Source organism: Gambusia affinis, linkage group LG04 (genome assembly GCF_019740435.1).
Source record: "Gambusia affinis linkage group LG04, SWU_Gaff_1.0, whole genome shotgun sequence".
Classification (NCBI taxonomy): Eukaryota; Metazoa; Chordata; class Actinopteri; order Cyprinodontiformes; family Poeciliidae; genus Gambusia; species Gambusia affinis.
Genome location: NC_057871.1, coordinates 4,290,006 through 4,311,468, shown reverse-complemented (window position 1 = coordinate 4,311,468; position 21,463 = coordinate 4,290,006). Strand labels below are relative to the sequence as shown.

General features: G+C 37.7%; 1 protein-coding gene across 1 annotated transcript; it reads right to left on the bottom strand.

The window, feature by feature from the left end:
- Positions 1 to 2,798: 2,798 nt before the first annotated feature.
- On the bottom strand, positions 2,799 to 20,359 carry ednraa (endothelin receptor type Aa). The gene is made up of 8 exons (XM_044114674.1): positions 20,105 to 20,359; positions 17,374 to 17,895; positions 13,149 to 13,276; positions 10,488 to 10,686; positions 7,202 to 7,354; positions 6,975 to 7,108; positions 6,449 to 6,557; positions 2,799 to 6,049 (listed from the first exon to the last, which is right to left on the bottom strand). The coding sequence occupies exons 2-8, from the start codon at positions 17,845 to 17,847 to the stop codon at positions 5,912 to 5,914; spliced, it is 1,335 nt and encodes a 444-aa protein (XP_043970609.1). The 5' UTR covers positions 17,848 to 17,895; positions 20,105 to 20,359; the 3' UTR covers positions 2,799 to 5,911.
- Between the last annotated feature and the right edge of the window lie 1,104 nt (positions 20,360 to 21,463).

Sequence of the window (21,463 nt, the reverse complement as noted above, 5' to 3'; positions counted from 1 at the left end):
TCAACTCCGTCAGGCACTGTCAACTCTGTCAGATGGACTTTATGTTGTTGACATGGGGGGGGATTTAAACCCATTTTGTCCCACTTCTCAAAAATCACTGATAAAAGGTGTAGACTGTGCTAGAAAAACTAAACTGGCTTTTCATCACACTTTTCAGCAGGATAAGATTGGCCAAAATGTGACAGAAATGGTTCAAACACAAAGTCAACCTTTTCCCATGGTCGTGTCAGTCCGCAGATATGAATCCTAAACAGTTGGCTGAAGAGACTATAAAAGTCGACACAAGACCGTGGATGATAGTTTTTATCAGCTTTCTGTTTTTGGCTTGAATGTATCCTCCGTAGTTCTCTAGAGAGGCAACATTCCCAGATGAGGGGATAATTTATTTTGAGTAAGTACCACATTCTGTCCAGCTGCTTCAAATCCTCTACATTTAAATTTGAGGCTCATGTCTCTTATGTTTAGGTCACAACAACAGGACCCCCTATTTCCCTCTGTGTCCTATATATGTTATTATTATTCTTGATTATTCTTATGATTAATCAAGTAATTGGATTAAAAAAAAAGTATAAAATAAAATATTGGTAAATCTGGCACAACACCAGTGTTACTATTGGATATCAATATCAGTCCAGTTTTTTTATTTTTGAGCTTCCCTAACAGTTAGTTTTCTGTAGTTTGGAAAGGTAACCTGTAACAATAACAGCTCACATTCTATACATTCTAATAATAAAGAGGCAGGCTCACAAATATGCTTATAAAAAATGTCTATACTCCAGCTTTTAGTTTATGTATTCATGTTGAGTCAGTTTAATAGATGAAATCTCACCTTGTCCCATACCTGCCAAGCTTTGGGTTTGACAATAAGGGAAATGTCACGTGGAGTTGGGGGGTGGCAGGTAGGCGAATGAACAGAAGATCTGGATGAACGGGTGGAAATAGACCAGACCAGGGCACAGACGAGCGTAAGAACGGGGACGCATGTAAGAACGGCGGGGAGCAATATGGGATATTTACGGCACCTTCGTTCGTCACACTCAGAAACTCATCTACCAGCCATGTACCGCCACGATGATTTTGTTGAGACCGGGATGAAATGAAATTTATTGTGCGGTTCACCCGTAAAGCTACACTTACACTGTAACCATCAACTACTCAGCCGCCCGCTGTGTTCAGTCCATCTGCTTACCTGTATTTATACTCCCACATCGCTCTTCCCGCCGTTCACTTTCAACCAGCAGCTCCCGGAGGAGAAAGGCTGCCGTACTCCAGGCATTGCGCCATCATTTTAAGGATGCTTATTGGTCTCCCAAAGACGATGAAAACCCGGACATTATCATGGATCAATAAAATCCCCACGGGCCGAACTTGAATGTTGGACGTTATGTCGCTAACACTGAGCTTTCGTCAACAACTCAGAGGCGGAAGTCAGAGCTCCACACAACGCGAATAAAGTTCTGGTCGGAACACGGTGCACCAAATAATAAAACATAAATTAATGAAGCTTTAAGGCAGGTAAATTTTCCTCAAGTATTTTTAATAATCGAGGTAGCCTAGCCTACTCGAATCATTCGAGGAATTTTTTCAGCCCTAGTTATCAACTAAAGATATTTATAACAAAACATAACATAAAAAACAATGCAACTGCAAAGCTTAATTGATCTGATCTGCAATAGATACTATAGTAAAAGGTTTCCTCACATTATGTGCTCCATCACCTTTGGCTCTTTGTAGCTGAGATTGCGGTAATGTGAAGTAAGTGCTGATACAGCGTTCCTTTTCCCCCAAACACCTTCCAAATCAAGAGCTAAAAAAGGCATGTTACACAACATCATCCCCATTTGGGCCTAATTGTTTATTTTCTACGGCTGTCATTCCTTGCTGTCTCCCAAATTTATTATAACAACAACCAAATCTTTATGAGCTTTGCACAGAGAAGCTCTGTGGCCTTTTGAGATCCCCTGTTATTTGTTTTAGGGTTTATTTCAATTCATTGTTGGCAGGAAGCAAGGTTCCCACCAAATTCCAGAAATAAATCATTCTCCCTCTCCTCAGGCTTTTCTCACACTCGGAGCATTCGCCTTCACCTCTATCCAGCCTTGCTCCAATGCTTCAGTCGAATAATATCTATTTGTATATTTATTTTTCTTCCTCTGTGCCTCCTTTAATCATGGACTACATAGCTGTGATTTACAGTGTTTTGAGTAACAGGTCCTCCAGGGTTGGGATAAGATAAATGAACAATTTTCTATGAACAATATGAACAAAATGTTCATGGTCTGGCTGAGGTTCATGTCCAAAACAAAGTTTGATAAAGTAACTGTTACAACGACCTGCTGGCTCACCAATAGGTGACATACATCGTGCTGTTAAATCTCCTTTTGAGAGAAAAATAATATAGAAATAAGCCTAACACTTAAAGTAGATGCAAAAAGTGTCTTGAAAACTATTTTCTAGAAAGAAAAGTTCTTATCTCTTTGTTACTCAGTTTCAGAGGCACCTAATATGCTGTTATGATATTAGTAGACTAATGCAAACCTTTCTGTGGTTAAACTTTGATCTGGGCAGGAGAAATGCGAAGTGAATTACAAGTATCGAATTCCCACCATCCAAGCGGTTCACATCCTCTCTGCTGACATTAGCAACCCTAAGGGCTCAGTTTCGGAGTAGGTCACAGCGTGCTTTAAATCACTCCCAGACGCCTCTTTCACACAGACACAGATGAGAAACAGAAAAGACACTTTGATTTCTTTGACAAACCACCATGACATCTTCATAAAATAAAAAAAGTGAAACAGTTGGAAGAGAAAAGCGATTTATTGGTTTAAGCAGCAGCACTGATACGAATGTAAAACAATGAAAACACATTACTGATCACAGGTTATCACAAATCGCTTTGATGAATAGTGGTAAAAGTAATACTTCAACTAAAAGATATTGCTTGTTCTTCTGTACACAAGTGTGCAAAACACCCAAGGTGTGCAAGTAATGGCGCACGTTCATGCAAGTACACATTTAAACTCACAGGTTTGCATTTATTCACATGTCAATGAAAGAAAATACAGGTATATGTACAGTGTTTAAGGAAGCTACTTTGACTGGAGTTGTATTACTGCAGAAAACATTAATGTTTTGCTTTAGTGTTAAGTAGGTGAGTATTTGTTCCAAGTCTCATGTTGAAATTATAGCTAAAGTGGTGAAAATGTGAAGCTTTACCGTTATTTTGTCTTACAAAGGAAGTACAGTGGACCCCTGCCTGTTTGCATTTGTTTACTTGCAGTTTTCAATGGAATGTAACTCCAAAGTATTTATGTAGCATTCAGCTATTCTTGGATTTTATTTTTATCCTTTTGTATAAAAAAATGTTCAGAAAAAAATGCAACTGGGGAAGCTAAAATACTTATTTGATACATTATTTCTTGTTTGCAAAGCAGCCAATCCAGGAACCACTTTCATCTTCCTTGGCAGTGATTGGCTGTACCCTCAGAGCAAAAATAAAATGCAAATTAAGATAAATTTGGTGTTTGTACTATAAATTTTTTTAGGAGGGTTTCCTGTGTTTTAGCCATTTAGAGCCAGTTTTGATCCCTAATTTCCAAGATTTACCGGTTTTCCACTGTACTTGTATTGAATCAAAAAAATTCTAAATATAATTACATTGTGCACAACATTGATGATTAGTAAAATCCTTCACTTTTACATATGATTCTGGTTGATAAATGTTAGCTATTTGTTTCCTTTTACACAACCCACCCATATTTTAATTAGGCTCCTCTCCTATAAAATACCATACATTTCTTTATTTTAACTGGTGCTTGTATGGATTTTAAGCAAAGTTATCTTCTGACGGTAGCATAATGGTATTGTAATGAAGCTAATGTTGCCTGAGTAAAATACGTATTACAACTATGATATAACACTTTATAAAAGTGAAGCTATTAAAGAGATTGGTGTTCATTTGATTATACAAGATATACTTAGATGACACCTTTACTGTTGCATTTCTATGGTAAAATTCACAGTGTTGTGATTAAAAAGCTAGTTTGTGTATTTTTTCAGTATAGATTTCTTAATGATTTGAACAGAAAATGGTTTGTTTTCTTGGAAAACCAAAGTATGTTGTGATGTGTTGCTGCTTATTATCAAGAAAGAGAAACGTTTAAAGTTCGCACTTGTATTTTACCTAGAGATTCTTGTTGTAGGAACAGTGGTGTACATTTATGGAAGAATCGAGGGCAGGTTTTAGGTCACCTACCAAAACGTCTCTCAGTTCAAATACCTTCTACACCAACATTCAAGAGAGGGAACAACTCAACTAGAATGGTAGCTCAAGGAGACAATTCAGGCAGCTGCGTTGTTTGTTAGCATGAAGTTTCTCTCAATAAAAGAAGCATTGTTTTATGTTTTGTTTGTTTTCGGCACAAATATGAACTAATACATCATAGATTGCATTATTAAATGAAATCAATAACCACTTGCTCCAAAGATTTCCCATGCCTAAGGAAAATTAGCTGCACACTGACAAGTCTTTTTCCTCAATGTCTGAGCTAAACGAATGAGTGTTTGACTGTACTTATTATCTGATCTGTTATTAGTATTTTCCTTCCAGATCTGGTTGTCAACCATCACATGTCCAGCATTAGTTTTTAAGCGACACATAGCAGATGGACTTATGCAGTGCGGTTAATAATGTGTTACATGGTAACACTGCTTCCATTAATATTTTTTACGCAACCACATCATAGCTGGTTAAAGTAAAAAAGTCAGAAGAAACTTGTTAGTTTTGACACAAGTGGCTATTTTCTAGTTGGGTCAATTATAGATACACTGCTCTTGCCATAGTGCACTTTTAATCCCTGTGCAGGGTGCCTGTTTTTTAGATATCCAAGCTTCTGCCTCTCACAAAATATTTTTCCTAACTTTTGTCTTTGCACTGGACAATTGCTATAAAAATCATTATTTTATCACTATATGAGCTCACATTCAATCTAGAAATGTTGCCAGGATCCATTATTTTGTCTTTAGCAACTTCCACCTGCACTGTTTCTCTTTTCACATATTTCACAGATTTATACATGGAAATTAATATTACTGGCATGAGCTACAATCCCAAAACTAAAATAAAAAGCTGTAAAAGTAACTGAGAGTTTTGAAATAACAGGGTTGTAAGTGATAATCTTGCAGATTTATGCCAGTTACTTGGAAAGATTCTTAGTACTGCAAAATCTTGTAACCCTTTACTTTTACTATACACAGGTCTGTGTTCACATTATACTTAAATTATTCTTCTGCCACAGTTTTATTTTTGTAAAAATCTTGAGGGATAAAAAAGAACAGTATCCAACTAAATGCAGTGAGTATAGGTTAAATAAATTGCAAACCTTCAGTCTTGATGATTATTGTCGTTTGAGTCAGTAACATTCTTGTTTGGTTATTAATCCCAGTGAGTAGCAAACTTCTGGGAACAGCATGTACGTGTGTCTCAACATCATTCTCTCCGACCGCCAGCAGGCAGCCTTTTCGTTCTTGTTGCATCCTTCCCAGTGGTGCTGGCCTTTACAGGAACAGCACGCCTGGGTCCTGACAGAGATTAATTTATAGAGTTCAGCTGTATCCCTTTAAAGAGTCCTCCTCCTCTTCCTCATCATCCTTTTCTTCCTCTGAGGCTACTGTGTCACTGCCTGTGGGTGTGGAAACAGAGGGGGCGGAGGGAGTTTCTCAGGAAGCTTGGCACTTCTGTGAGATTCAGGAAACTCACTCCATTGGTTGTTCTTTGTATTCCAGTTCCAAATATTCTTTCTTCCAGATGGATTTGTTCCTTCAGAGTCCAAATCATGCTTTCATATACGTTTGTATTTTCATATTTACATTTTACTTGCGCTTTGAACTCATTAAAACCTCCAGAGAGCAATCAGTTGCTGTCTTTCCTGATACTTTTGTCAGTGTGAAGGTTGTTGGGTTCTGGACTTTTACACTGGACACTGGTACCATTAACGAGTCCAATGCTGTTCAGTTGGTTGTCAGAGTAACACCAGCAACACAAGCACGACTTGGAAAACATAAAAAGAGAGAAAAATGTACATTTTAGCATGGCTGTATTTATCCTTGGATTTTTCCATATGTGGACTTATCTCTTGTTTGTTCCCACAAAGCCCCGTTAACCTCCAAAGTCAGGCAAAGGTTTATCTTGGGTAACATTCCCTTGACAGACATTTACAGACTGTGACCTCAGCCTGTGAAGTGACTACATAGATCATCAGGCTGCTTTGGCTTTTTGCTCATGGCATGTCATCACTATGAGGCCTCTGAGTCATGGACAAGAGGGTTGAATTCACTGTTTGTGCTACAGACCAGTCTAGCTCAAAACAAACATGATGTGGGGGTTATATGTTAAACATAATCATGTATGTGTATATATGTGTGTATGTGTAATAAGAGAGAACCTCACCTTGAAGCAGTTTTTGAACTTCTTGCTGACAAAGTATAGAATGATAGGATTTATGCACGAGTTGATTGTTGCCAGGTTGATGCCGAGGTGATCCAAAACCAGCAGGAAGCTGAAAAGATAAACATATCTGAAGATCATAAAGTATTCTCTCTTAGAGAACTCCTTTTTTGTGAAAGTTGTTACGTCAAAGCATAGTTGCTCCCACACATTTTTCAGTTTTTGTTTTTGTTGCACTGAAAATGTTTTAGATCCATCCATCCTTTATCAGTATCCACTTATCCTTGCAAAGTCAAGTTGTCATTGGGAGAGAAGCAGGTTACAACCTGGACAGGTTATGGTTTGAATATTTATTAATTTTTTTACACAGTGTAGTTTTCAAATGAATAACTAATTTTGATGAAGGTAAAAATAGATATGCAGTACAATTTCCTGAAAAGGCAGATGCAAAACAATGTCACAGTCATATCAAGACATCCAAAACAGGTCTAAGCTATTATTTATTTTAGTTATTCCAGTAAGAAATTACCTGAGTAGTTCACATCGCATGTTGTCTTTTGGGCGGTATATCATCTTCTTTAGAATCCTGCTGAGGTGTAAAGGGAACCAACAGAGGGCGAAGATCAGCACAAGGCAGAAGACAGCTTTGGCCACCTCCCTCCTCTGCAAAGAGAAACACAAGATGATGTTCCACCTGGTAAAGAGGAGGTGTAGAGTCATAGTTTATTTGAAGACAAAATCAAAGTATTGCCCAACCTGTTTCAGGTGCTCACTAAGCGCGATGCGGAGGGTGCCATTCCGGTGATTTAGCATCTCACAAGTCATGAGAGTGTAGAAGATGGCAGTGCAGATAAGTGGGACACAAAAGTAAAAGCCAAACAGCCACCAGTCTTTTGCCTCTGTGTAGAACTAGAGAGAGGCAAACACAGTGATGGACTCTGTTACATCTGAACTGCATTTATTTCAAGGTTTACAGAAGTTTGGTCACCTTAGAATTGAGTACCTGTGGGGCTGAAAGCATGTCCACAGCCAATGTTTTACACAAGTCCTTACCCAAAGAGTAGTCATCTGAACTTTAAGGGCATATTCACACTAGAAAAATCATTTGGTCAGGACCAAAACTGGACTTAATTTTTTTCATTTGATGTGGATTGCATTTAAATTGAGATTTTTACCATCCGAACCAAAATTTGTAAGCAAAGCCACGCGGATGACAAACATTGCTCCTGTTAGACAGAAATGAAGGAGAGCTGGACAGATCACAGACCCAGAAAAAAATAACTTCGGAAGTCCTGCTTGCTGCCCATTTCTGTTGCACATATTTGTGCTGTGTCAAGAACAGCTAATACAACACAAGTTTGAGGTGTGATATTAATTTTGGAAAAGCATCTGCAAATTCAGCTTCAAGCTGAATAGGGCAAGATGGCATCAGTGGCTCGTGAAGACCATACTAATGTACATTTTCTGTAGTTAGTCTGGATTAAGGCCAATCTGTGTTCACACCCAAAGCAAACTGCACTAGAATTCATTTGGAAGGGGTACAGTTGTTTGGTCCGCACCAGGATTTGCTTGACTGTATTCATACGTGCACAAAAGGTCTGAACCAACGGGGAAACAAACTGATTCATTTACAGGGGACTAAATGTGTCAGGTGTGAATGCATCCTAACTCAACTATGTTCATGGTACAGCTACGATTTATACCTGAAACTGTATTTAAGTACTTCTGAAAGTCAAAATTGACCATTATTCACAGTGACATGGTAATACAGTAGATATCTCATGTTTGCATTCAATACCCAGAAAACACCATCCGGTTGCTGTTGTTTTGATGTGAAGTGAAGTTTATGGGAATTTTGCTCAGAAGTAGCAGATAAAGCTGGTTCCAATTATGCAGCGTATAATACAAGCCTGTGGCTCTACAAAGGTATGATAAATGTGCTATCTTCAAAACTGAGAAGATCCGGCCTGGCCTTCTTACACAATAGTTGTTTTACTTCATAGCCCCACTCATAAATCGATCATAATGGGGCAATTTTGCCATCCTAAATCAAAGTACCCCCCACTGCCCAACAACCACCCCATATATCATGCAGGATGTAGAGAATTCAAAAGTAAAACGAGCAATTAAACTATAATAGATTCTCAGAAGTTGGCACTATATTGATATCTGGGAGAGATTACAGCAGTTTTGAGCGTGTGGGAAAGCACATGTGGCTACTTGAGAGCCAAGGCACCCATAATTGCACTTGGCCTGCAATCAGTTATGTGTGTCAGGCATGTGGAAAGGCCACAATCACAAAGAAAGAGAACAAGGAAGAAAAATTACTGTGTCCAAATCTGAAAGTGAGACTTTTCTCAAAATCTTGGCTGATTTTGCAAATTTTCCAACACTGAAATATCTTTTGTACACATTTTCTTTCTTGTTTATTTAATTGCAGTGGATAGCAATGTCAGTTGTTTATTAAACAACCACATAATGTAGGAGTTGACTGCTTGCTTCAGTGTTTCATTGATGCACTGAAATAAAGTTTCCAAACACAACTGACATGCATGTCAGCTGTCCATTTAACAAACAAATATAAAAAATTCCCATTTCATAGAAATATTACATCTTTAAGACGATAGAGTCATTACTCGACATGTTAGCTTTCACTTCAAGTAGTTTCAATGCAGGATTGGACTTTCTGTCTCTTCAGTCCAGTGTCCAGTGATGTTTCAGTTTCATTTTCCAAAGTTTTAAATATCTACCATTCTTACACTTACAGGAAGGTTTAAGTGTGGTTTACTGGAGTCTGCACTTAAAGCAGTTGGAGAATGTATTCGCTATTTGCTGTTAACTAAATTAGCTTCAACCTAAAGTGGTCCATAAAAAACGTTTAATGGTCTATTTTAGTTTGTACCTCAGAGTAGAAACTGTGCCAGTGTAAGTGGATCCATGTGTAACATAAGGTTGTGTAACATAGGAAGCGGTAAAACCCAAATCTGGTGAATGTGTCCTATTAAGGGAGAAAACTTTGCCCACGCATACCTCTGAGTGTAGCAAACATTTTAAAATTAAATATAAATTGAAACTGAGTTTAATATTTTTGCACTACCAATCATTTGAGATCACTTAAAATCTCTTTCTGTTTGTTTGCTTGTGGACATATCGCTGAGTGCTCATCACGCCAAATCTGGATTTTAAAATTTTATTTTGTAGTGCAACAAGAGGCACAGACTGGAGGTGGATATCCTTTAGGCAAAGACCCTAAACTCTCTGAACTTGGTGTTTCTTATTGGTTCTCTTCTGTCAGAAAGCTAAATGTTGAGGTGAAACTGTAGTATGAGAAAAAATTCCCCTTTTTTTTTTAAATTTTTTTATTGCCGCAACAACCAAGAACCACAGAGTCTCGGCACAATTTTGAGGTGGGTGGCCTTTTCCCAATCATCAAATTCTACGCCACTGTCAAATGCAGTGTATTTTGCTTCCAAGCAGCTGAAGACTAATAGGAGTGTTAAAAATAAGTGTCTGGCATTTATGCCATTTCTATTTTTTTTACTTCATGTCCAAGAAGCCACATAGTTGTGTAATCTTTTATAAATAGTTATCAATGTTTTCTGATAATCTTTCAGTTTTTCCTTGTACACTGTCCATTTTCACTAAAGACAAAAATTAAAAGTGCAACAGAAAGTTATAATAATAAGATTTAAAATCATAAAACTTAGATTTTTTAAAAAATTTGACTTTATATTACATAATGTTGAAAGTCAATATTATGTCTTTTAAGGTCAAGATTATAATTTTCTACCTCAAAATTATGGCTTTGAATCTCTTATAATCTTGAAAGTCAAAATTATGACTTTATGTCATAATAATGTAAAAAAAATGGGCATTGATATTAATGGCCAGAAAAATCTAAATTTGTAAAAAAAAAAAAAATCAACTTAGCATCCCTCAGATCACTTACTGTATGCCAAGTTACCAGCCAAATAAAACACCTCTTTTTTCTGTAAAGCTCAAATTGAATTGAAAACAGAAAAAAAGGAATATAATGGCTTACCCTCATGAAATTGCTTTGTGGATTAAGCATACAAGTGCGCATGGTGGTGTTGCTGAAGTTGAAGGTGACCATGTCAAAACAGACGGCCTCAGGGACGGCCAGGATGAGAGACAGCACCCAAATGGTCACGATCTCGATGACGGTGAGGAGAGGGATGCCCACTCCCTGCACTCGGCTCCAGGACGCTACGGCTCTGTACCTGTGTGACAGGCAGATGCAAAGACGAAAGTCAGAGTTGCACATGGATAACAGAAAGGTTATTCATGATAAATTGCTTCTGTTAATTTAGCGAAAAGTTATTGTTCAGTAACAAGATTGAACAAAACATAATGGATGGATGAGTATAAATCTGATATTTCAAATCTGAATACCGGAAATGTAAGGTTAAGATTTAATGTATTTGTGAGAATGTGGGTTTCCTTTAAGGTTTCAATAACCTGGGGTAACCACTTCACATATCCATTCTATTATTGTGTTCCGACTACAATGTGTGATTAAACTTTAACTTTTAAATTTACATAACTTTGATTTTTATGTTCATTTTATCTGAAAATAATCTCATATTAGTTTTGTTCCAGTCACTGATTCATAAAAAATGCCATTTGTTTATTAAATGCAACAGATAACAAACAAAAGTGACTTCCCGCCTGCCAGCATGACAAACACAACAAAATGCTCAGTCAGCAAACAGTCAGAATTTTAGGCATTTATGAGGCGAGATGATCAATTGTTTATTTTTAATATCTAATATTTATATTTTTGTGAAGCCTCCAAACAGGCTGGCCCATGTTGGCAGCGAGGTCTCTGTGTGTTGGCTTGTGTTTGCCACGCACTAAATAAATTGTTTGCTTGTTTGTTTCATTAATGGAAACCACTTGTCAAAATGTTTTAGTAAAACTGTGCATCAAGATTTTATGGCAAAAATAATTTATTTTTCATGATACATTTGAATTTCCCTGTTGAACAACATGGTGGCATTTATATTTCACTAAGTGGAAATGTATCCACCTTTTCCTCTTCTTGTAGCAGTGAAATGATGCAAAGGTTACTAAAATAGATTGTAATATGTACTCAAACAGATTTACAATGCAGTACCAGGAACAAATGGAGATGATGTGCTTTTGAATGTAACTGAGCCATTCCTGGACCTTCCTCATAATGGAAGTTATTAAAACTGTCTGGCTGGTTGAACCTCAGAGCCTTTTGAAGAAGGATGAATCTCTTACGGCATCTGTGAAGCTGGACAGTGCATTAAGTGACATGCCAATGAACAACAGCACTTAGGACCATAACTTATTCATTACAAAGATATTTTATGGCACTATCAAACTCATTAGCATGCTGGCTATCAATACAGCAAGTAAAGTTGACTTCACAAAGTGCGCATATTGCATAGTAGTGCTCCATGTAAAGATGTGTAAAGCCATATTGTGCAGAAGCATAGCTTCACAACTGAAAAAGGAGAAAAATGCAACCTTTTTTAATTGGAATATATTTACATGGTGTGGAAGAAAAAAATCAAGAAAAAATTAACTGACCTTATATAAAATCATCAGAATATTGTTTTTATACATTTATGTTGGATACTAATTAAAATGGGAAAGAGGGGAAAACATACTTTTTTCTTGCAAAACCAAATGTTCAAATTTCCCACTGAAGACTTTTAAAACATATTAGATGACTAACAAAAAATGTTAGTTGATAATACAGTTTTAGACCAAAATGCTTTATATTTGTTTAAAGGTAATTTTAAAGTGCAAACAAATAGATGGTATTTGTAACTCTCCAGTTTTCCAAAATATACATCATCTACATTTTTTTGGTGGCCTAAGATGTGAACTGAAACAAAGATTGGCAGCTTGGCCTCGCCAGCCAGTCGTTCTAATTTTGAGAAAACCTCCATCCCCGCATAAGAAAACTGCCATATTTTTCAAGAAGCTACAACTTTTATTTATTTACTTATTTGTTCTTATTTTGTTCTGAATTTTGGTTTTGTTGTGCCTCCCCCAGAATATCTATTGCCCCCCTTCTGGTCATCTTTTTACTAACTGGAGCAAAGTGTCCATAATTTAATTTCTAAAGCATTTTACACTTCTTTACCATGGGTGCCAAGAGTTTTGGATAATCCTGTAAACAATTGATGCAAGAGGGGTTAACAGGAGCAAAATTATCATTTGTAATTCAGCAGAACACACTCATAAGTAGTACCGAGTCAATGGCTTTCCTGAAAGTGATCATCTAGTGATCTTCCTGTCATTGTTAAGGAATATTTTCCATGTGTTCTCTTAAATAAATAAGCCAAAAGCAAAAATAAATCTCGAGCAACCATTTCCTCTCCATGTGAAAAAAGGATTAATTACAAGGGGTTGCCAAAAAAATCAAATTACTTATAATTTGTTTCCTAAAATCTGGTTTCTATAGCATAAATTCTGAGCAGTATTTAGTATCTTTGTTTAAGAACAAAAAAAATTATGTTGCATCTTTACAAATGAGGAGACAAAACCATGACAGTTAAACATCAGTATAAAGGCATTTGGATTAAATATGTTTTTCTTACACTTAATTTCTTTATCACTTTTCCAGCATATCAAACAGATTTCATTACATTAAGGTTAATAATTTTCACATGTTTGTGCTACTGAAGAGTCTGAGAGCACTGACCTGTCCACACTGAGGGCACACAAGTTTAGCACTGTGATGCCAACGGAGGCCTTCTGTAAGAAAGGCACCAGTTTGCACAGACACAGGCCAAACCAGTGGTCATCAAAGGGAAAACGGGATGCCAGGAGCTGTGGGAAAGAGCCATTATTTAAACAACGCTACACAATCAGATGGTTATTTCTCAGCCGATATTGACTGATTTGAAAAAAATATCTGTATCAAATATCTGTATGTTATAGACATGAGAGAATTTGTTGTACAAAACGGGCTTAATTTCTCCAGATTTGGGCCCAAATGAAAAGCATTTTTGAAAAATAAACATTGTAAAAGGGGTTTACAATTTACCACACGGTACTAAATAAGAGCAGAGAATTTAATTTTGCCATAGCTCCATGTGTCAGTCCTAGACATGAAGGCTTTCAGTGTCTCCAAGCTGTCAGTTAACAGTTAGCCGAATCAAGAATAAGCCTAACTCTATGCTGCCATCTTGGGGTGTTTTCACACCGGATGGTCTCGTAGACTCGGTTTGATTGTGGACCGAAGTTCTAACATTCGTTACATTTTCAGCAGTTGATGATTCGCTTTATCACTGCACCTTGTCAAAGAATTCAAGCCCTTTGTAAAACCAGTTGCCCCCTCTCCTGTGATGGAGTTGCACCAAAAACCATTGAAGGAAATGACACAAAACCCTCTGAAGAAGACTTCAACTTCCTCCTTCACAAAATGTAAACAAAAATAGAGTGACATCAGACTTGGAGGATTTCTCTTTTGTCACTGGTAAAAAACCACAAGCCATTCCTCCCGCTAGTGCTGGACTTGTGTCTTTTTTGGGTTGTATTTACCCAGAATTCCCCTGGTCTACAGTCCGGTTCCTGTTCTTGGAGTGATCTCTGATCCGCTTGCATTCACATATGCCGTTAGGTGGCCCAGAGTTCATTTTTTGACCCACATTAGTTAAGTTTTCTATTCACACTTTCCCAAACAGATCAGACAACCTGGCCAAATGAACTAGAATTGGATTAAAGCGCAATAAACTGGGCTGTTGTGAATGCACCCCTTGTCTGCATAGCATAACATGAGCCAAGTGTTGGGTCACTGGACCATATTTTTGATGTGTAGTCATAAAATCTATAGCAGTGGAGCCAATCTGTTACGTATATATGCTGATGCCAAGGAATTTCTTAAAATGCCCCAAAATTCTGGGAATTATATTAGAAACAACCACGCAGAATAGTCGGAAAGATGCAGTTTTTTTCTGTTCTTGTTAATTCTAGTGTGTTTTGATGTTTGATGAAGTCAGGACAAGTTGCATATTAACAAAGAGAACATGTGACAATGAGAGAAATCCTGTTTAATAAAGAAGGGAAAGTATTTTTAAATGAATATAATTAAATGGGCATTCTTATATAAATGATAATGGTTCAGCAGGAAAATTGGGAAAAGCTTAGTCAAACTGTTCTTTCTGCAGATTCAGGCCCATATTTTAGCCTCAAACTTTTTCTTTTGGCTTTCAGACTAGAGTTTCTTGCAGAGGAGTGTATCCATCTTGAACTTTTCCACATTTTGCCATGCTTCAACCATAAATACCAATGCATTTTGTATAGTTGGATGCACAATGCAGTGTATCATTGTGAAGGGGAACTTAGCGGTTCCCCTTCACAATGATACACTCAAAACTGTAAAAGTTTATTTGTAATCGTTTAATTGTATGCATTGTAACTAGATCCTTATGCTGTGACCAGTGATGGTATAGTTACTTTGAAAAAGTAACTTTAATCGGATTACTGATTACGCGTTTAGATTACTCCTTAGTGAAAAAAGTGATCTGACATCAGTAACGTGTTACTAACATCACTGGCTCTGACCCCTCCTAAAAAGATTCAGGGCAATCAACTGCCTTCAGAAATCTAATATTAACTAAAATTACATTCAAATGCATTGTTGTTTGTGGCTGTAACCGGTTAAAATAGTAGAGTTACTAGACGTTTCAAGGAGTGGTGTAAAAGAAGCAAGAATGGAACTACAGATCTCGTTGGGAAAAGAAGGTGTCTGGAAATCAAACTGGCCAAACTAACATCTAAAGTTCAACTATGGGCATCTGAATTCTGTGCCATTTGTCATTGAAGTGTATATTCTAATCAATGACATCTTCATAGAAACTTTACCTTTGTTCTTTTCAGGTGCTTTCCTCCCGTCAACATAAAAACAAAGGAAGAGTGTTTCGGAAATGGTGTCCTTATCCCTAGGAAGAAGGGGTATGGGGGTTGCAACCTTGTGGACGTGGCTCACTCATTGTTTGTGCGCAGACTGCTCCCCCCCATAAGATTTTTTGTTTCCTCTTTGCACATGTGTTGCTCAGACAACAAAGTCGCTGTGCCCCTCAGAGTCCCAAGTTAATTTTAACCAGGTGGCGTTCCTGACTTCTCTCTGTGCAAAATGACGTTCTTTTAATGTGGCTACACAGAGATCGGTCTGACTGATCCCTGAATCCTGCCATTGCTCTTTATTACTACACAAAGCTTGACAGTGTTTACTGGCATAAATCGAGTTAGGCTGAAAAGGGTCTGCAACTGTTTAGCACATAAGTCACGCAATGTTTCATATTTTCAAGTGGTTGTAAAAGTAAATAGGGCTGTGAGTCACTTGAAACCACAAAGAAACATTTCTAAGTAAAAAAAAAACCTGATGTGATCTGTTACTCTCATGCAAATTCTTAGCAACTAATAAATCAGCGCCTTTAAATGACTGAAGTTTGTTATGTGGTAAATACTTTACACAAACACAGGAATGAAAAAACTACAGCATGAACAAACTGAAATCTCCACATAATTTATGTGTCATATGTTTTTGTCAGTCAGTATTGACTGACAAAAAGAGATGCAACAATCTAGTCTAGAATACTAGATTTCTGTCTTCTGCTTTGTTTCAGATCATCAAAAAGTACAAAAATAAAAGGTGTAAAAAAGAGCATGGTCATAAAAGTAATTGGTCTCTAAACCTAATAACTGGTTGTTGTCCACTTTTAGGAGAATTCAGCTGTAGTTGAGGGTTTTCAAGCATCAACATTTTATTGAATTAATGCTACACCTCCCAACAATCTTCACGTTAGTCTCATTAGTCCATAAAATATTTCCCCATGTCTTTGGGATTAAGATGTTTTAAAGGAAAATGTGAGACAGATCTTTGTGCTGTTGTTGGTTTTAGCCACGACGCATCCATTGGATGCCTTTTTCTGTCTCTTTCTTCTTGTTACATCACAAATAATGATCACTAGTAGTGAAGCCTGCAGTGCTTTAGATTTTCTTGGTTTCTTTAGCGACCTCCTTATGTAAAATCAAAGAATGATTTCTGCCCATTTTAACGTCTTTTGGGCTCCGTTCAGATTGAGCTGTTATAGGATCTCTTGTCACTTTAAATCCAAATAAGCTGCTGCTTCTTTACTCATATTTACACTTCCAAGTATAAATGGGTGTAAACAGATGCACAATTAACCAATCATACATCTTTGAAAAGCACTAGTAAAGCTGTCTGCACAATCAAGAAGAATTCTCCAAGTGGTTTCTTAATGGTAATTTTACGACAAAACACTTTTCCAGCAACCATTGTACAGCATTAAAACCAGCTGATGGAGCTCTTCTTGGGTAACAGCACAGTGTCACTCAAAATTTGGGAGATATGTGAAACTAATAATTTTCCAGACACCACAAAAATGTAACTTATTGTTTTTAGGAGCAGTAGAAACCCAAATGGAAGTGGACTGTGAATTTTGCAAAATAAGTTCTCTATAAGCATTACATAAGAACCAAAATAAAAAAAAAAATAAAAATCTTTAAGGGGTGAAATTGCTATTTACGGTACAGCAATTGAAGAATTAACAGAAGTCTTTGTGTGATAGTTAAGTAAAAGACAAGAGGCATGCTTGACTCCAGCCTGACTCTTGTGTTTATTTAAAACAGTCATATCCGTTCTCCTCTCATCACTTATCTGACTTCATGAAACAGATAACGACCCTCTGACTGATTACGCTTTCCCGTCTCCCTTAAACCGCCTCCCCCTCCTTTTCCCGTCTGTAATATTCCTGTTTTATCTGAGCAAGTCTCCCTCACTGTTGTTGCTTTTCATCATATCAACAGTGTGCAACCTGTCACTCAGCAGTCTGGCTACGAAGATAAAGTTAAGAACAGACATAAACACACATAACTGCAAGGGGGAGTGAGAGTGCTACCTTGTACGCATTGATCGGTATATCAATGAAAATGTAGATAAGGTCGCCCAGGGCAAGGCTGGCGATGAGGGCGTTGGGCCCATTCCTCATGCACTTGTTCTGGTATATAATCCTCAGGAGGGTGGCGTTTCCGACCAGGCCGACCACAAAGACGATAACTGAAATGACGGTGTTGATGTACTTAAAATAGTTGCTAATTGAGGGATATGCAAGGCACTTTGGAGGTGAGACTGGTCTCTTTAAGACTGTATTATTAGCAGAGCTGGATCCCAAAGCTTGCACCCGAGCTCCTGGGACAAATGAAGGCAGATCTGGACTGGCGGTGCTGTGGAGACCTGGGAACTGGAGGGTGGAGTGGATGACTGGCAGAGAGTCCTCGGCTTCCACTTCCTTTATCTGGCACATTCCTCTGGCTGCCAAACAGGCCATTAGCATGAGCATATGCCGGGCTGTGGTCCCCATTATCGAATACATGGAGCTCTTTGATTTCACTGACTGGAAGACTGCCTCAATATGTCACTGCTGGAATGATAAGAAACGAGAAGAACAGGTTATATTTTCAATTAAAACTAAAGAATAAAAGCAGAGTAATTAGAAATTTGAGATCCAGACCCATTTTTTTTTTTTTACTTTTCCACAATGTGTTAACACAAACTTTATTGTATTTAATAGTGAGTTTAAGTCAAAGACTAACACAAAGTTCTACGTTGTGGAATGGTTGAGTGATATAGCCTAAAAATAAAATTTCCTTGTTTTTATGTTTTCAAATTTTGATTTGTGAATTTAATTGGCTTTGTTTTCCTGTAATTAAAAACATACAAATGACAGAAAATATCTTACAAATCTGAATTTTATTTCAATCATTCCTTCTGTGATTTGACCTGAATTCTGAGTTGAAATTTATGGAAACTGTAAATCTGTTTGTCAAAAAAAGATTGTACTTCTTGGATGGACTAACAACATTCTAAAAAATTGAATTTCAAGGAGTGCAACTATGGAAAAAAAAACTGATTTTGCTCAGAAATTAAGTAATCAGAAACAGTAAATTTGATTAATTGATTAAATCAATGTATCTTCTCGTCCTACATTGTGGTAAAATGGAGGGACATACATATCTTTCAAATCTTCCTTTACAGACTAACTAGTTTTCTTCCAGGATCATCCTGTATTTAGCACCTCCCACCTACAACCAGCTTCCACATCCTTTGTAAAAAAAACCCCCATCCCCACAGCATGATACCACCACCACTATGCTTTTCTATGACAGTAGCATAATCAGTTTTATTTCAGTGAATGTTTTCTACCACACATAGAGTTGGTCTGTTTTTTTTTCTTTTTTAAGTTTAGCCTCTCTTCTGCAGAAGGCCAAAGCTTCTCCAGTAAACCAAGTCTTTCTTGGTGGCTTCTCTGATTAACACTAATCTTACCCAACCTCTAAGCTTAAGTGAACAGCACCACCTTATCGAATACATCGAGCTCTTTGATTTCACTGACTGGAAATCAGTCAGTGAATTCCAGTCAGTGCCATAGCTCTTCATTTTGGATTAGGGAATGAAATGCATTTCCTAAGAAGTTAAAAGTGTGTGATATCATTCACAGTCAATTGTAACCTAACCCTGGAAAAGTCCAGGGCTGCCGTGTTCCTTCGTCTTTGGCACAGTTGGATCACTAATGTTCTTGAACAAACCTCTCAGGCCTTCATCGGACAGATGTTTGTATGCTGAGGATAGATTACACAAGGGTAGACTCTGAAGGCACTTGGTTGCTCTGGATTTGATTTAGTTGCAGGACAGTAAATGGGGCAGCACTAAAAATGTTTTTGTATAAGTTTTTGAAAGTCATGGCATTTTCCTACCACTTTGCAATTATGCACTGCTTCCTGTTGGTATATCAGCAAAAAATAATTAAAAAATATATGGAACTTTGATGTAAAAAGACAAAAGTTAAGAAGGTTTAAGAGCTGTAAATACTCATTTAGAATAAACTTTGAAGCATTATTGTCTCAATCAGGAGCTATCATGAAGAGAGCATATTTAAGTCTTCAAACAGGGCTCACATATGGGAGATGCCACCGATAGTTATACTCAGACATTCAATATAAGACATCAACAGAGTGTAAGGAGCACATGTTTTGCTCTCACTCATCCCTGTATGAAAATTCAGTTCAGTCTGTAACGTTGTCCTGTTTGGACGGATTTCCATTTCTCGGGTTCGCACTTTTTGAGTCTCACTGCTCCACATTCTCCCTCTGTTTTTGATTTTAAAAACTTTAAACATATGGTTATGACTGTTTAAACAAATAAATGTAAGCTGAGCAACAAAAGCATTGAAGTTCAAATACAAAGCAGGCTAAATTACAAAGAGAGAAATGGCACATTCAACTTCCTCTTGGATTACACTCCTTTTCACCAAAGAAAAAAAAGAGTCAACAAATTTCCTGAAAAATACTGAACCGTTCATTACACTATGCTGTTAGTAAGGACTTGTTAAAGTTTCAAACTCTTAGATCCACACCGAAGCCCATTTCATCATGTCAGGGTGCAGGCAAGTCTTATAGCCCAGAGTTCTTCCTGTTCAAAGTCCCTGCTGTCACCAAGTACACAAAGAAGTATTTAGCAGCCAGCCCTTCAAGTAGCATCACAGTTTAGCATCAGCATGACACTGCTGGGATCTGTGACAGCACGCAAACTGATCCATGCATAAATAATAAATACGTTTGGTTTTCACCTACCGCTTCTAAAACGCCTGCCTGGCCCCCTTGGAAACCGTCAGGCAAACTTTCAGCTGGAGCCCCCAGACATCTGTATCACATCACATGAGTAATTAACGCACTATCAAAGCTGCGCCGTATCCCACTTGGTTTGAGCAATGCACCCGTCTGCTCTGAGGTGCCTTCACATTATGGCTCAGAGTTTCCTGTGGAGAGTTTGCAGTATGTCTAAGTGTGTGTGCAACTGTGTGCATATGTGTGTGTGTGTATGTGCGTGAGAGAGAGCACCAGCAAGACACTTTGACTGGGTGGGATAGTAGTCTCCACCTCCCTTCGGTAACATACTGGGCCCCCTTTGGAAACATCACCCTCCTTTCCCTTTTCTCTCAGAGGCACCGCCTGCTGACAGTCATATCCAACAGCAGCAACACACACACACACACACACACACACACATGCCGATATAGGGGGGCATTTGGGAGCCCAGTCCTCCACTACTATGCCCTGTTCCTTAAATCCCTCATACTTCCCTAAAATGCCCCTCTCCTCAGTCACATCTATGAGTTGCAGACATTACACACAATTGTTTCCTCACATAAAGAGCTGCAGAGGTCAGACTTTCAGAAAAGGAGACCTTTAGTTAATGTTTGTTTCATTTGAGAGAGGGGAAATAAAAAATGCAACAAAAAAGCAAAAGCTCACAATCAATGAGTCTTCACTATTACGGGCTCCATGTGTGGCCAAATTACAACACCAGGTTACGCTGCTTTGTCGAGTTTCTAACAAACAAAAACAAACCAAAGTAAACAGAAGAACATGTCAAACAAAGCCAAACAAATCCCAAACAGAGAGCGCGCTCCCTGAGATGACGAGATCCGTGAGTGATGGATGGGAAGAAAAAAAAAGTTAAATGTCAAGTACTCTTACATCAGCGAGCATTATGGATTTCAAAATGGACCGTCTATGTTGATGGGAGCTGAGAGCAGGAAGCAGGCTTTCAGATTCACTACAATGCGTCTTTTGCTTTGTGAAAAGGCTGATGCAGCAAAATGCTGGATGAGTGGAGCCACTGGCTTAAAATTAAAACACTTGTCAGGATTTACTATTCATTTGTACATTGTTCAAATCCTCTTCAGAATTAAGTTATTAATTTTTAAATCAACATACTTGTCTAAATGTACTCTCTCTTATTTCTGGAAGCCGTAAAATACATTCATCTTTTATTCCAATTATTTCACACTGAAAACTAGGAAACAAGTGAAACGCAAGCATGACACTAGGGGCAGTGGACAGGATGGTCAAGAAAGAAGCATCATGATAAAAAACACAATCATTTATTTTAAGGCTTTTCTTTACCAAGTCTGTCTCTAATTGTAATAG

Coding starts and splice junctions, on each gene's coding strand:
- ednraa (XM_044114674.1), bottom strand. CDS start 17,847: ATGTATTCGATAATGGGGACCACAGCCCGGCATATGCTCATGCTAATG. Junction 7,355..10,487: donor CACAAAGCAATTTCATGAGG/GTAAGCCATTAT, acceptor GCCTCTCTCTAG/TTCTACACAGAGGCAAAAGA. Junction 6,050..6,448: donor AGTTCAAAAACTGCTTCAAG/GTGAGGTTCTCT, acceptor ATGTTTTCCAAG/TCGTGCTTGTGTTGCTGGTG.